Genomic DNA, 13,867 nt, shown 5'->3' on the forward strand with positions numbered 1-13,867 from the left:
ATTCCAACGATGGGCTTCCTCAAATTGCCCTAGGTCTTCATGAGCAAGCAAGTTGGGTGAATGTATTTTCTCTTCTGTGTGTAGGTGCTTCTAACGAGGTTTCACGTGGTTCTCCTACTGAATTGATAACCCTGGTTCTTAACTGAGGGAAATACTTATCTCTACTATACCGTGTCATCCTCTCCTTTTCAAGGAAATCCCAATGCAACTCACAAGTAGCAGGTAGTGCCAATGGTAGTAGGAATGGCAACACCGCACTAAATGGTACTACCGCTTGAGTCAGTACAACCACACTTTACCACCGTCAAAACGGGAAGGGCAACAGAAGCTCAAACACAAGCAGAGATATAGCAGAACTAGACTACGGTAGTACCTCATTAGGCGGTACTACCGCTGCCAGGGGCGGTACTACCGCTTGGGCACCTCAAGGAAGCTCATGCAGAAAACATGGCAGGAACTCCATGTTGCCGGGAAGGAAAGGAGGGCGCAAAGGAAATAAGTATGTGTTGATTCCCTAACCATTCCACTGCAGACCCCCTCTTAATAGTACGGTTTTCCTACGACTCAAATCCACCAAAAAGAAATCATTGGAAAATAACCGTCTTCACTCTTAACCACCGAGGGGAAATAAACCGTCTCATGCCATTTATCATAATCTCTGAAATACTCAATGCACATTGTTAGTCCACAAAACGCAATGTAATCAATCACCAAAACCACTAAGAGTGAAATATGCCCTAACAACGTTGGTGATGACGATGGCTTTGATTTATCTCTCCTTGAGGGAAGTTTCCCCGGCAGAATCGCTCCACCGGGGAGCAAAAGTGCTTCGCCTCTGGTTCCACCTCGAGACAACGACGGAAGGTACTGAAAGTCTTCTCTTTATTTTTTCTAGAGTAAATGGCTTCATATATGGGAAGATGGGCAGCAGTGGACCTCCGCGGGGCCCACAAACCACCTGGACGTGCTCTGAGGGGTAGGGCGTGCCCCATGGCTTGTGGCCTCACTGAGGTTCTTCTCTGGTACTTCTTTCTTCCAGTATTTGTATACATCCCAGAATAATTCTCTGTAAATTTTCAGGTCATTTGGAGCTCTGGAGAATAGCTATCTCTGTTGTAACTTTTTCAAGCTCAGAATTCCAGTTGTCGGCAATCTCCCTCTTGTGATGCATCTTGCAAATTAAGAGAGAAAAGGCATTAAAATTGCATCATAAAGTGGAATATAACTCTAAAGCATTATAAATAACAGTAGGAAAACATGATGCAAAATGGACGTATCACTCGAGCAAGGGATTTCAATGTCGATGGTGTATAAACTACAGAGAGTATGGACTACGGATTTAGATGTGAATGGCTATCCCTAGACCCGCCTTATATAGATTATATGGCTTAGGTGTATATTGGGTTCATATGACCTCATGCCGCTGCCATCCCAGCTTTCTCACCAAGATGGTCCCCGAGCTCTATCTCGGCCTCTGGGATCCCTACTGTTGTCGGGCTCTACCTGGGTCGAATGGGCCTCGTGTTAGCCTAGCTGTAGGGTTCCCCTTTGAGAGGCCACCCCCGGTATATTGCATCGTCAATGTACACTGGCCAATCGGAGCACGACAGTGACGATGACCTTAACCCAGAGGAATTTGAGACCGATCCAAAGAAGAGGGCTAGAGGAGAAAGCTTCAACATGCGGGAGGACTAGTTGTTCTGGGATGCGCAGTTGGCCACTGGCATCGATCTGATTCATGGCAGGAAGCAAAAAGGCGCAATATTTTGGGCTAACATTCATACTGGTTCCATGAACACAAGAATTTTGACCCCTACCGCAACGAGCTCATCCGCAATCATGGGATCAAGTTTCTCAACCATCAATTGTACATGATTCAAGAGGTTGTGAGCAGGTATGGCGGCCATTTGAAACAACTAATCGGTCGGTGGCCAACCGAGTTGGTCATCTGGCCGGATATGCAACTTGTTGATCGGATATGCTCTATGTGTTGTCATTTGGCCGCATATATAGCTAGTTAACAATGTTTTTAGCCCTCTTGTGCATGCAACTTGTTCTTGAAGGTGGAGAAGAGGAGATTCGTCCTCATGCATGGTTAGTTGAATTTGAATGGGCAACCCAAGTGGATCCATTACCAACTCCATCAAGACCGCCGGCGTCGGCGCCGAGCAAGAAGCGGCTAATCCAACCGCCCCAACAAAAGAATCATCCAAAAAGGTTAGAAGAAGGTTTCTGCATAAAGAAGTGGGATGAGGAGGAGAAGTGAGACGGGGCAGCGGCCAAGATGACACAGAGGTTCGAGGACATCTTGGTGAAGAAGGAGGAGATGTGTGTCAAGTGTTCTGACATGAAGGAGAGAATGAAGGCCAAGAGGTTTAACATCTTGATGGCGACGCCCGAGAAGAAACTTAAGCTCGAACAGAGGAGGGTTGGGCTCGGGGAGCTTCAGAGGGTATGAAGATGTTGACCATGAAGATGGACGAGTTGGTTGACGATGCACTGATGAACATGCAAGCCGTTCATGTTAGGATGTTGGAGCGCTTGTCGGCCGAGCCGTAGACATCTGAGGAGGTGAATGGTGAGGAGGAGTCGGTGGCAAAGTGAGCGTCGAGGCTCGGATATCTGGTCTGGCGGGGCAAAAATGCCGGGTTTTTTTGCACGGACTGCCGGACTGATAGTTATTGATCGGGCATATGTAAATACTATGTATGTCCGTCTTTTTTTTAATTGTGATCTGGTGCAATGAAAACCATGCTTTAACTTGCTCTATGTCTAGTCATAGTTGGGAGTAATTTAGACTAGTAACATACATACTTCATAATGCGTAGTGTCATAAACGTGGAAAAAAATATTTTCATTTATTACTTTGTAGAGTCATTTTTTATTGCGAAGCGTTATGTGATGGTAACATATTATGTTACTCTATTTGTCTCTCTTTTCTTTAATTATTTATCACATCATTTTGTTACTCCTATTATGACTAGTTTAATATTAATATGCATTTGAAATAAAAATGGCCGGACCTAACGAAGATTTAGAGGATACGGTTGAATGGCCGGCTCCCGGCAACCAGGCGAGGCGACTACCCGCGCCTTTGAACCGCAAGTTTTCGAAATTATGTTCGTGATCCCGGCCCTCCAAAGTGATTACTACACAGTACATTCATGCAGGTTCTGTATGATAGCATCTGGGGATGCACGGTCCCCCCGTGGCCGCAGGCACCATTCACCTGCGTGGAAATTAAAGATGGATGAGTAAAGGCGACGGTAACGTGGGGGCATGGAGGCACCGCTCGCACGCCTGTTCAATCGCTCCCGTTCCTCGCCGGTGCGTGCGTCTTGCTCTTGAGTACGTATCGACCATCCGGCACCGCTGGATGGGCCGCGACGACGACGGATCGGGGGCTGCAAATCATGCCCCTGCTTCACTTCTGCAGCCTGCAGGCGAAAGGAGCCTTTCAGGAAATCGATTGTGTATGTTTCTGACTTTTCAGGGTGGTATGAGGATGAAGCTGGGTGATTTAATTAGCATTTCAGACATAAATTCATATCTCATGCAGTTTTGATCGAATATGAATATATGATGTTAGTATAGTAAGTATATAAGAGTATATCTCTCACCCGCAAAAAAAAAAAAGAGTATATCTCTACCTATCTATGCAAGTTCTTGGTCGGTTTGTATATCTGCGAGGGAAAGGATGCATCCATCATTAGTAGCCCGAAAGCGCACGTAAAGCAAACGGAAAGCTGCTTGAAAGGCGTCCAGTAAAATAAACAGTGTTCTGAAATACTTGTTGGGAAAGCTATCATTGAGCCTCTAGCCAGTCTCAGTAAACAAACATTAGTTAAGGTTTGTGTCTCACTCTCGATCATATCCTATGGTGCATTGGACAACCTAATGGACATCCCCTGCATTCGTAAAGCTGATCAAAGAGGCCGATACATCATTCCATCGCTCCGCGCCTCCTCATCATTCTGCTCCCCTTTCGCCTCGCCACTACGAGAATTGACGTGGAAGCAAAGCCTCACAGCCTTTGCTTGCTCGCTTGCGTACCTCTTCCAGTTCCACCTAGCTAGCTCATCGTCTATATAAACACAAGGGGTGCGCAAGACACATACTGCACACTCATGTGACCTGCAAGATCACGCAGCTTGGCTAAAAACCATGGCGATGGCGGCGCTGGTGGTGGTGCTCTCTCTCCTGATCCTGCCGACCGGGGAGGCGCAGGAGAGGCGCCCGGTGGAAGCGCACCCGCACGGGCTGCCGTTCGAGAGCCCGCTGGCACTGTCCCCGGCGGCGTACGACTTCTTCCACCCCAGTGAGCACGCCCAGCGCGTGGCCGGCGCCCCCGAGCTCGCGCCGCGCGGGCAGCCAAGGGGGTCGGTGGTCCGGGGCGCCGGCGCGTCCGCGGCGAGCGTGGCGAGGGCCGACCACGAGGAAGGGGGCGTGGCGCCCGTCAACACGGCTCGACGTGGTGGAGCTGTCCGTGCGGGCGTGGTGGCCGGCGTGTTCGTCGGAGCCGCGGTGGTGGTCTTGGCGGCTCTCGGGCTAGCGTACGCGGTGGCGCGGCGCCGCGTGGGCGTCGCGCAAGGTGACGCTGAGGTGGCTAGCGGGCCGAAGTCGAATGCTTAATGGGCTGGATTAGGGGTAGCTTTGCGTGGGCCTAGAGAGTTAGGCCATAGGGGCGGGTTGGTAGTGTGTAAATTATCGGTGTTTCATCATCGAGCGACGGGAAAATGGTTACAGGCGACTTCTACTGTATGAGCTCTCAAGCCTACGACCGATCGTGCTGTGAACAATCATCGCGTACTAATATAAACCTCAGAGAACGCTTTTGCTCGAGCGAAGTGCACCTATAGCCGTTAAGTTATTTCAACGCGTCCAATTTTTATCCCTCAACTCAGAAACCGCACTTACAGTACAGTAAACTTCTTTCGAGTTCAGGTCTAGTGCTCGTTCGTGCAATGAATAGTGAGACCTTTGAAAGTATTTATATGTGTTCTCTTAGAATGCTCAAGGGCTCGGAAGACGATGACAAGTTCTCGTGTGAGTTGTGACCATGTTGTGTTAGCTGCCGATCTTTGGGTCACTTGCTTCGAGGTAACGAAACTCTCCCGCCCCTACTCCTGCAAACTTTGCTCTTTTCTTTCCTCTCATCTTTCCGGTTTTGCCATGTGTGATGTGGATGGCAGCAAGACGGGATCATCATGTCGTGGATCATAATCCGTTCTCCCTCTTCTCGGTTAGCCACGGGACCACCACCGACCTCGGCCTAACCATTGCCAATGTGTACTTCCCTGAAGATCATTTCTTACAATATGACTTTGTGCTTCGCGTAATGGATAGTGAGACCTTTAAAATTATTTCCCTCTTGTCCTACAATGTGCAAGCACCGAGAGATGATGAAATGTGTTGTCGTGTGTGATGTTGTTTTAGTTGTCGATTCTTCTATCTTTGCATTCAGGTGATGAAAATCTCCAACCACGACTCCTACAAACTTGGCTCTTCCATTACCTCTCATCTCTCCGGTTTGCCATGCGGGATGCTGACGATAGCAAGGCGGGATCTGATATCCTAAAATGTTCTCTCTCACCTCGTGTTGTAGGGTGGAACCCTAAGATGGATCTTTTCACATTTAGAGGGGGAAAGGGATGAACACCAAGAACACAAAGAGGAATTCACTCCAACAAAACCCAATCATACATCCACTAGAATAGCTAACACATAGATCCACATGAGTACAAGCACAATCCAAGGAAATAAGCACAAAGATAAGGTTCTTCCCACTCCTAAGGAGGTGGGGTCTTGATGATAGTGTTCTTCAAGAGAAGGTCTTGAAATCCACTAGGGATCCTCTCCTAAAAGGTCTAGATCTCCAAGAGGAGTGGCAGGAGGAGCAAAGCTCTCTAAATATCTCTCATATACTTTGCTAACCCTAAACATGACCCTAGGTACGGAATATATATATAGGTAGGTAGACGAAGGAGACGAAGTGGAGGTCCAACAGCAGCTCACAGCCGTCCGTCCTGAAGGGCCCGTGCGCATGGGGGTCCGGTGTGCATGGTACACGCCCGTGCGCACGGTGTGCTACAGCGTCAGCTCCCTGAGTAGTCCGTGCGCACGGGGTCTCAGGAGCCCGTGGGCACAGGGTCGCCTGGGAGGTGCAGTCTAGCTCCTTTTGGCTTCCTCCTTCTTCCTTGAGGTCTTGGGGTGTTCCTCCTCCTCCTTGGTGGTGTTCCTCAGTTGCTTGGAAGTGTTCTTCTTCGTACCTAAGGATACATAGTACATTTTGGTGAGGTAGCAACCAAGTTCCATTCTTGTCCATATTGATCTCGTGAAGGAGTGAGTTCACCTTAGTTTCAATGACGCATGCTCGAGCCCTTGTTATAGGTCCACGTGATGCTTAATGAGTTGGTGTAGTGTCCATGGGGATGATGGAAGGATGCTTCGCATCACCTCGGCTAGCAAATATGTCTTCCCTCCCACCATCGTCGTTGCCTACACCACCACCGCCCTCGACTTAACAATTACCAATGTGCACTCCCCGAAAGATCATTCCTTGAATAGTGACTTCATGTAACAGATAATGAGACCTTTGAAACTATTTATGTGTCTGGAATGTGCAAGGGCTCGAAGAAGATGACAAATATAGTTGCGTAGTCAGGATTTTGCAAAGCCCCAACCAACGCTGCTCAACAGTGATGAATAGTGCTACAGTACGGACAGTAAACAATGGAAAGTGTTGCCGCACCCCAGGCCATGGTCAGTGTAGATTAGGTCCTGGCTATGCTCCTGGACAAATGTATTGTCGTGTGTCACATTGTGTTAGCTGACAATCCTTTTTTTCCCTTGCATTAGGTAACTCGACTTCTTCAAACTTTGCTCTTTCCTTGTGTCTCATCTCTAACGTTTCGCCACATGTGATGTGGATAGCGGCAGAGCGTGATCGTCACCGCTTGAGATCCTAAATCACCGCTTGAGATCCTAAATCGTTCTCCCTCACCTCGGCTAGCCAACACTTCACTCTCGGCTAGCCAACAATTCACTCTCACAGCCATTCTTGCATCCACCACCACCAATCTCGACCTAACTATTACCAATGTGTACTCCCCGGCAGATCATTCCTTGAAAGCTGACTCTGTGTGGGGGATGTCAGAGCTGCTCTCGCTCATATTCGATCCTTTCGATCGTGATGCGGAATTCAACTTGATCCTTACCCAAAGACAGAGAACCACAGCTTGATTGAGCTGTCGCGATCTCATTCAATGGCCTCATTGCATCCCTCTTGTTGTTTGAGCTCCCCTTCATGTACCATCTCTTCACTTGGACGAACAAGTAAGATACAGCGACGTTCACATTGGAACACTACAGAATTGCTCGGTTCACATGGTGATCGAACTTTAACCGTGACTTCTTTATTGGACGGGAGACTCGTCCATTCTAAACGGGTTTGTAAGAGCAACTTCAATGGAGCGATTCATTTCGTCTGCTGATGTCCGTTTAGGTCAGCGCAGACAGAAAAAGCTGTCCAACGCGCCGATCTAAACGGACGGGCGTCCGCTTGGCGTCCGCATGGCGACCCATTTCTGGTCTAATTTTGAGCTGGATTTGCATCGGCGCGGACACGAGATGGACGTGCGCGCCTACTCCTCTCTCCAGGCCCGTCGGTCGATGGCAGCCACCACCATTTCCCCCAAAACCCTCCCGCCTGCGCGCTCCCGCCCCACACCAGCCATGGACGACGTCATCGACCTCGACGCCGCCGCCAGCCTCGCTTCTCTTGCCTCGTCCGGCGCCGCCGCCCCCTCCGGGAAAGGCAAGCCTCGTGCCCCGCGCAAGACCGTTGCCGCGGCCAAGCCAAAGAAGTCCCTGACGCCCCGCACACCGGGCAAGGGAGTCGGCCAAGAGGAAGGACCGGAGGCACGCCACGGACACGAGGGATGAGGCCGCCGTTGCCGCCGCCGTGCAGCAGGAGGTCACCACCGCCCGCGTCGCGGCCTTAACGAGGGAGGCTCTCTACATGCTAGGGTTAAACCCTAGCCAGCACAGCCTCCTCAACACCGTCGTCGCCGTGGCCAGCACCGGCTCATCGGCGTTCCCTCGGATGGTGCTGCCCGACTCGCCTCGCGCGTCGGCGTGCAATCCGATGCCCGACTTCCACGTGTACCTGCATGCCTCCACGCCCGCGCCCATCGACCTCAAAGCCACCCCGGTGGCCGGTGGCTCGTCATCGGGCGGCGCGAGGAAACGTGCGTGGCAGACGTCGGCCGGCGTGCTCCCGGACGCCCGCAACCTGTTCGAGGGAATGTCGTCCGCCGGCGACGAGGACTACATGCAGAACCTCATCTTCGAGGCGGTGCGCCGGCCGCTGGCTACGATCCCGACGAGACACAAAGCCAGGACGGCCGCGGGGCGTTCACGCCGGCCGCTGGCTATGATCCCGATCAGGCGACCTTCATGCGTGATCAGGTCGGCATCGACCTGGACGGCTTCCCACTCGGCCACGAGTTCCCGGACGACTATGGCTAGAGGAAGAGGACGAGTGCGACATCGAAGTGGAGCCTTTGTTCGAGGACGAGCTCGCCAACCAAGCCGCCAGTTCTAAGCCGAAGCGCAAGAGTAAGTGCACAAAGGCATACACGGCTACCGAGAACAAACTTCTTTCCGAGTGTTGGCGAGACATTGGACAAGACCCCAAGACGGGCGCCGAACAAAAGCATTCAACCTTTTGGATTTGTGTCCACCGAGAATTTCATGAGCGCAAGAAGTTTCCGCCTTACCAACTTATGAGCACACGCGGGTGGGTGTCCATTTCCAAGCGATTGAGGGTGATCCAACAAGAGTGCAACCAGTTTTGCGCCATTCTTGAGAGCATCAAGGCCCGCCCCGTGAGCGGCATCGACATGCAAGACATGGTATGCTAGCAAGCCGCCCTCTTTTTGTGTCTTCAAGTTCATGCTTGTGTGTTCATTTGCAAGCCGCCCTCTTTTTGTAGGCATTTCAAGCTTTGGAGGCATTCAAGGTTCAACACAATGGCAAGTGCTTCAACCTCTCCCATTGCTTTCGGGTCATCAAGGACGAGGAAAAGTTCAAGGCGCAATATGCCGCCCTCAAGTCGCGTGGGGGAAGCAAGCCGTGGAGGAGGTTGGGGAGGGCGAGCCGGCACGGCCGCGGGGGAAGACCAACTCCAAGAAGGAGGATAAGCGGGATGCGGCATCCAATGCCTTGATCGCAAGCATGGAGGGCATGATGAACAAGAAAGACTCAAGGGAGGAGGAGTGCGGCGGAGCAAATGGACGCTTTCATGGAGATCCAAAGGAGGAGGCTTGAGATGGACGCGGAGAAGCAAGCCAAGATGTTCGAGCTGGACGCGGAGAAGCAAGCCAAGATGCTAGAGATCGAGGCCGCCAACGCCAAGACCAAGGCGAAAGAAAGTGGCTCTCGCGACCATGATGACCGGGGTGGAGATCATGAAGGTGGATCTCAACACCATGTCGCCAAGGAAGAGGCCGTGGTTCGAGAAGATGCAGGCCGACATGCTCAAATTCGACGACGAGTGATCTATGGCGGCGAGCGCCATCTTTTTTGTATGCCGGCAGGTGTGCCGGCATGACCACGGGGGCCGCGATGGCGTGGTCGAACTCAAGTCCCACCCTTTTTGTGTGTGCTAGCATGTGTGTCGGCCGGCTGGCGAGTGCGCCAGCATGAACTGCGGTGATATTTTTTGGAGCCGGCATTGTATGCCGGCGTTGGCATGATGCCGGCATGAGACATGGCCGCTGGCATGATCAGCCACGGACCTTTTTTTTAAATTAAATGCGGACATGAAATGGGTCCATGCATTGGGCGCACTGCCGACCTAAATACAAAACTGGACCGACGCCGGGCGGCCGACCCAAACGGACAAATGCGCCATCCATTTGGGTCGGCCCGTTGGAGTTTCTCTAAATGGAGGAGAGAGAGAGGGGGGTGGGGGTGGGGGTTATGTCTTTCGTACAATATGCCATGAAAAGGTGTGCCATTTACATAGAAGAGCAAACCGGCCTGCCTTTCGGCCTTTTGGTTGCAAGTGCATTTCACTCAAATCACAAGGATGGTACCATCTCCAGTTAGGTTGCAAGTGCATTTCACTCAAAATCACGATGATGGTGCCATCTCCTGTTTACTATAAGATGTACTATTAAGACCAGATAATAACTTCAGCAATAAAACATTTTAACAGGGTTAGGCTGTAGCCCCTGAATCCACGATACATCTGGGGACAATGTGTAGCAAGAGGGCGCCACGATACAAGGAAACAACTCAGAATGCAACTCAGATATCAATGGGGATCATAGCCCTCACATACAATTTTATAAATGCATCATCTTCAAAGGCCTCCATGAAAAAAAGGGGTTGGCATTGTCCCCCAAGGGGTTTCGTGAAACTCAATGTTGACGCCTCTTTTGACCATGACATGCTGAAGGGTACGATGGGGGCGGTTTTGTGAGACGACAAAGGTAGGTTTATTGCAGGAGGAAATGAAAAGATTGACCATTGTGCGGATGTTCTGATGGCAGAAGCTTTAGCCCTCAAATTTGGACTAACACTAGCGCAAAAGGCAGGGTGCAATCGCCTAATCATCAACTCAAATAATCTGGAGGTGATTGAGACCATGCAGGATGGAGGACAGTCAACGAGTGCAGCAGCGGCAATTTTCGATGACTGCTTCCACTACGCATGTGAGTTTATCGTGACTAGATTCGAACATTGTAATAGAGGCAAATAGAGTAGCACATGAACTTGCTAAGTTAGCTAGATTTTCTTCAACTTCAGATTGGTTCGAGGAGCCTATCAATGAAATTGTACTCTTCCTCACAAACGATGTATTGGTTATTTCTAATGAATAAAGTTTCGTTTTATTTCAAAAGATAAGAGGGCGCCATTGGTCCTCCACACGCATTTTTTAAGCAAAAGAAAGCATTATGATCAACCATTGGTACTGAGAAATGGCAGAGCACATGTGTCTTAATTTAGCACAACAACGCCGTGATCAGGGAGTAGTGCTTCACTCTCAATGCTTGAATTACCATCCACGCGAGCTAAGATACACAACAAGCCGGCCAAGTGTCTCGTCCACTGCCTTGTTCCATACGTGAGCCATCTCAGCTGAAACTCCTCTACCGGTGGTTGCACTTGTCTGCAGGATATGTAAAAGGTTCAGTAAGTGATGGCATTCCTTGTAAAAAAAAGAATTAGCACATGCAACAAAGAGTCTAAAGTTTCTATCAGAATAAGTTCCCTTTGTGGCCATTGGCTAAGATATATTTAATCGTCACTTTAGTTACAAATGTTGCAAGTTTTAAGATGCTATCTTGATACACAATGCAGCTTTAATATGATTATTTAATGAGTAATCAACTCTTACACCCATATCGTGGCATTACTTTGACAACGCGAAGTTGAAAGAGTATAACAGTGCAGAGGACAACAACAGAACAAGATTGACTGCTACACCAACAGACAGTTTGACAAGTGACTCTCACAACTTCTACTGACGAAAACAGGTCCCAAGCACAGGCCAAAATGTGTGCCATTTTATTAGAATATATTTAATCGTCACTTTAGTTACAAATGTTGCAAGTTTTAAGATGCTATCTTGATACACAATGCAGCTTTAATATGATTATATAATGAGTAATCAACTCTTACACCCATATCGTGGCATTACTTTGACAACGCGAAGTTGAAAGAGTATAACAGTGCAGAGGACAACAACAGAACAAGATTGACTGCTACACCAACAGACAGTTTGACAAGTGACTCTCACAACTTCTACTGACGAAAACAGGTCCCAAGCACAGGCCAAAATGTGTGCCATTTTATTAGAATAAAGCATCAAAATTATCGACAAGTCTTTCAGTAAAAAGAAACCAAACATACTGCAAAAACAGGGCAAAAACTAGAAGCGAAAAAGGAAGAAACAAAAACTGGCTGCAGGAGCTAAACTGTAGTCAGGTCAGGAGGCCAACCATTAAGCAGCAGCCAGCCAATCAACTCAACCTTTTGGCTCTGGCGAGACCACCAAAGCACGCAGACCTCTCTGATCTAAGCTACAACTTACGATAACTGCTTAGAAGACTTGTTTTAAAGACTAGCATTTCGTTCCAACCAGGTAGATATGATAACTGAATTGAGTACTGCCTGAATTTTTTTGTTTGTTCACAAACACCAGTCCCAAGAAAGCCATATGATTACGAGGGATTGTTCAGTTTCTTCTGTAGAGCTTACGATAGGAAATGGAATAATAGGGAAAGACACAAGTACACAAGCACCAAATAATATAATTTGTTTTATGTATATAAGGTGGACATTCACAATTTCGAGGTTTGATGGAATCAATGTACGAAGCAATTCTCCAAGTCAAAGTACATAATATTTATAGATAATAGAAATTAGGGTCCATATTGAGAATTTTTATTTTGCTGTGTCTAGAATCTCTAACCACAATCATGCACATACAGGTATTGCAACAACAAAAACTAATTTCAGATTTCCAAACTCTAGTTACAGGTTCTTCATCATGGCAAGCTTATGTTTAACTAGTTCAGGAACACACAACCATTCACCTTACTGGGGTCATCATCTCAATAGCATATTCAATATTTTAGTTGGAGAGTTCCCAGAATCTTTCAGTGTCAACAACACCACAGCATTAATCCTTTTGGGTAAGAAACACAGTGACGGATACATCGTTTTAGGTAACAGGAAATGCCTGGAAACTCGCCCCCTTTCTTCCCAAACTACTCAGCTTGGTTTCCGTTCCAATTTATTTTCTGTGGTCTGGAAGCGTTCCACATGGTATTCCCGACACAACTGGATGAGCCAAAGACACCAGTGCTTTATTTTCAAGAACCATTACAATATCACGAGGACTTTGGAGGATAAACCAATAATCGGTAACTAAGTTCATCACCCTTGAGTGGTTAGAGCATGTCTGTTAACGAAACAAGATCATAACAATAGAAACTTCAACGAGTAGATTAATGAAATTCGATATCAACATTCTGATAGTTACGAACAGTTATAGTACTCTGCAAAAGCAGACACAGGTTAAATGAATCGAAAAAAATGCAGACCTGATAGGAGAAGGATGCTCCCCCAGAGGCCGCGTCGGCGTCGGCAAGGGAGCGGTAGATGGAGCGGCGCTGGTGGAGGACGAAACCCCCCATGGAGACGGAGCCCAGGGCGAACCCGAGGAGGCGCTCCTGTGCGCAGATCCACGCCAAACCCACAAGAAACCGAGCCGAGTGAATCAATCGGTCAACCAATCGAACGGGGCGGACGCGAAATGGAAACGGGGGATGCGAATCCCTTCGGAATCTACAGCCTTGGAGTCAGGATGGGTTACCTGCGCGAGGATGCTGATCATCGTGGTGGCGGCCGCCGGCGAGACGCCGAGGTTGTTGAGAAGTTTCCTCTTTTCGTGTACGGTTTCTGCGGGCCTTCACGATGTGTGGCAGCAGCTGCGTCTGTGCTGGTCATTAGGAACGGAGCGCTCAAGGGGCCACGGCCATCCTATTTTCTTTTGAGCCCTAAACTTAGAGCATCTCCAATCGCATCCTCAAGAGGCCTCTCAGAGTCCCAGACCATTTTTTCGATGTCAGCACAAAAAAAAGCCCCATTTGTGCTCTTTGAACGTTGAAAAGCGTCGGTTCGACCCATTTTTGGCTTGATGACCGCAGGCCAACCCGGCGCACTGGAGGCGATCGGGGGCTCCGGCGCAAAGGAAAAGCGTAGCTGGCCCACACCGTCAGGTGAAAAGCACCAGATAGCCAATCCCCGCCGAAAAAATAGCAGAGGTTCGCCGAGGCAGCCCCTCCACCAG

The 13,867-nt window shown here is 49.2% G+C and overlaps 2 protein-coding genes across 2 annotated transcripts; one reads left to right on the plus strand and one right to left on the minus strand.

Annotated features, from left to right (window-relative positions):
- The first annotated feature begins 4,107 nt into the window (after positions 1–4,107).
- LOC119283136 lies at positions 4,108–4,891 on the plus strand. Its single transcript, XM_037562920.1, has one exon. The coding sequence runs from the start codon at positions 4,165–4,167 to the stop codon at positions 4,630–4,632; it is 468 nt and encodes a 155-aa protein (XP_037418817.1). The 5' UTR covers positions 4,108–4,164; the 3' UTR covers positions 4,633–4,891.
- A 5,963-nt stretch (positions 4,892–10,854) lies between these two features.
- LOC119269391 lies at positions 10,855–13,551 on the minus strand. Its single transcript, XM_037551211.1, has 3 exons — positions 13,391–13,551; positions 13,119–13,247; positions 10,855–11,179 (listed from the first exon to the last, which is right to left on the minus strand). Exons 1-3 carry the CDS (start codon positions 13,409–13,411, stop codon positions 11,066–11,068), a joined length of 264 nt encoding a protein of 87 aa, XP_037407108.1. The 5' UTR covers positions 13,412–13,551; the 3' UTR covers positions 10,855–11,065.
- Between the last annotated feature and the right edge of the window lie 316 nt (positions 13,552–13,867).

Source organism: Triticum dicoccoides, chromosome 1A, assembly GCF_002162155.2.
Source record: "Triticum dicoccoides isolate Atlit2015 ecotype Zavitan chromosome 1A, WEW_v2.0, whole genome shotgun sequence".
NCBI lineage: Eukaryota > Viridiplantae > Streptophyta > Magnoliopsida > Poales > Poaceae > Triticum > Triticum dicoccoides.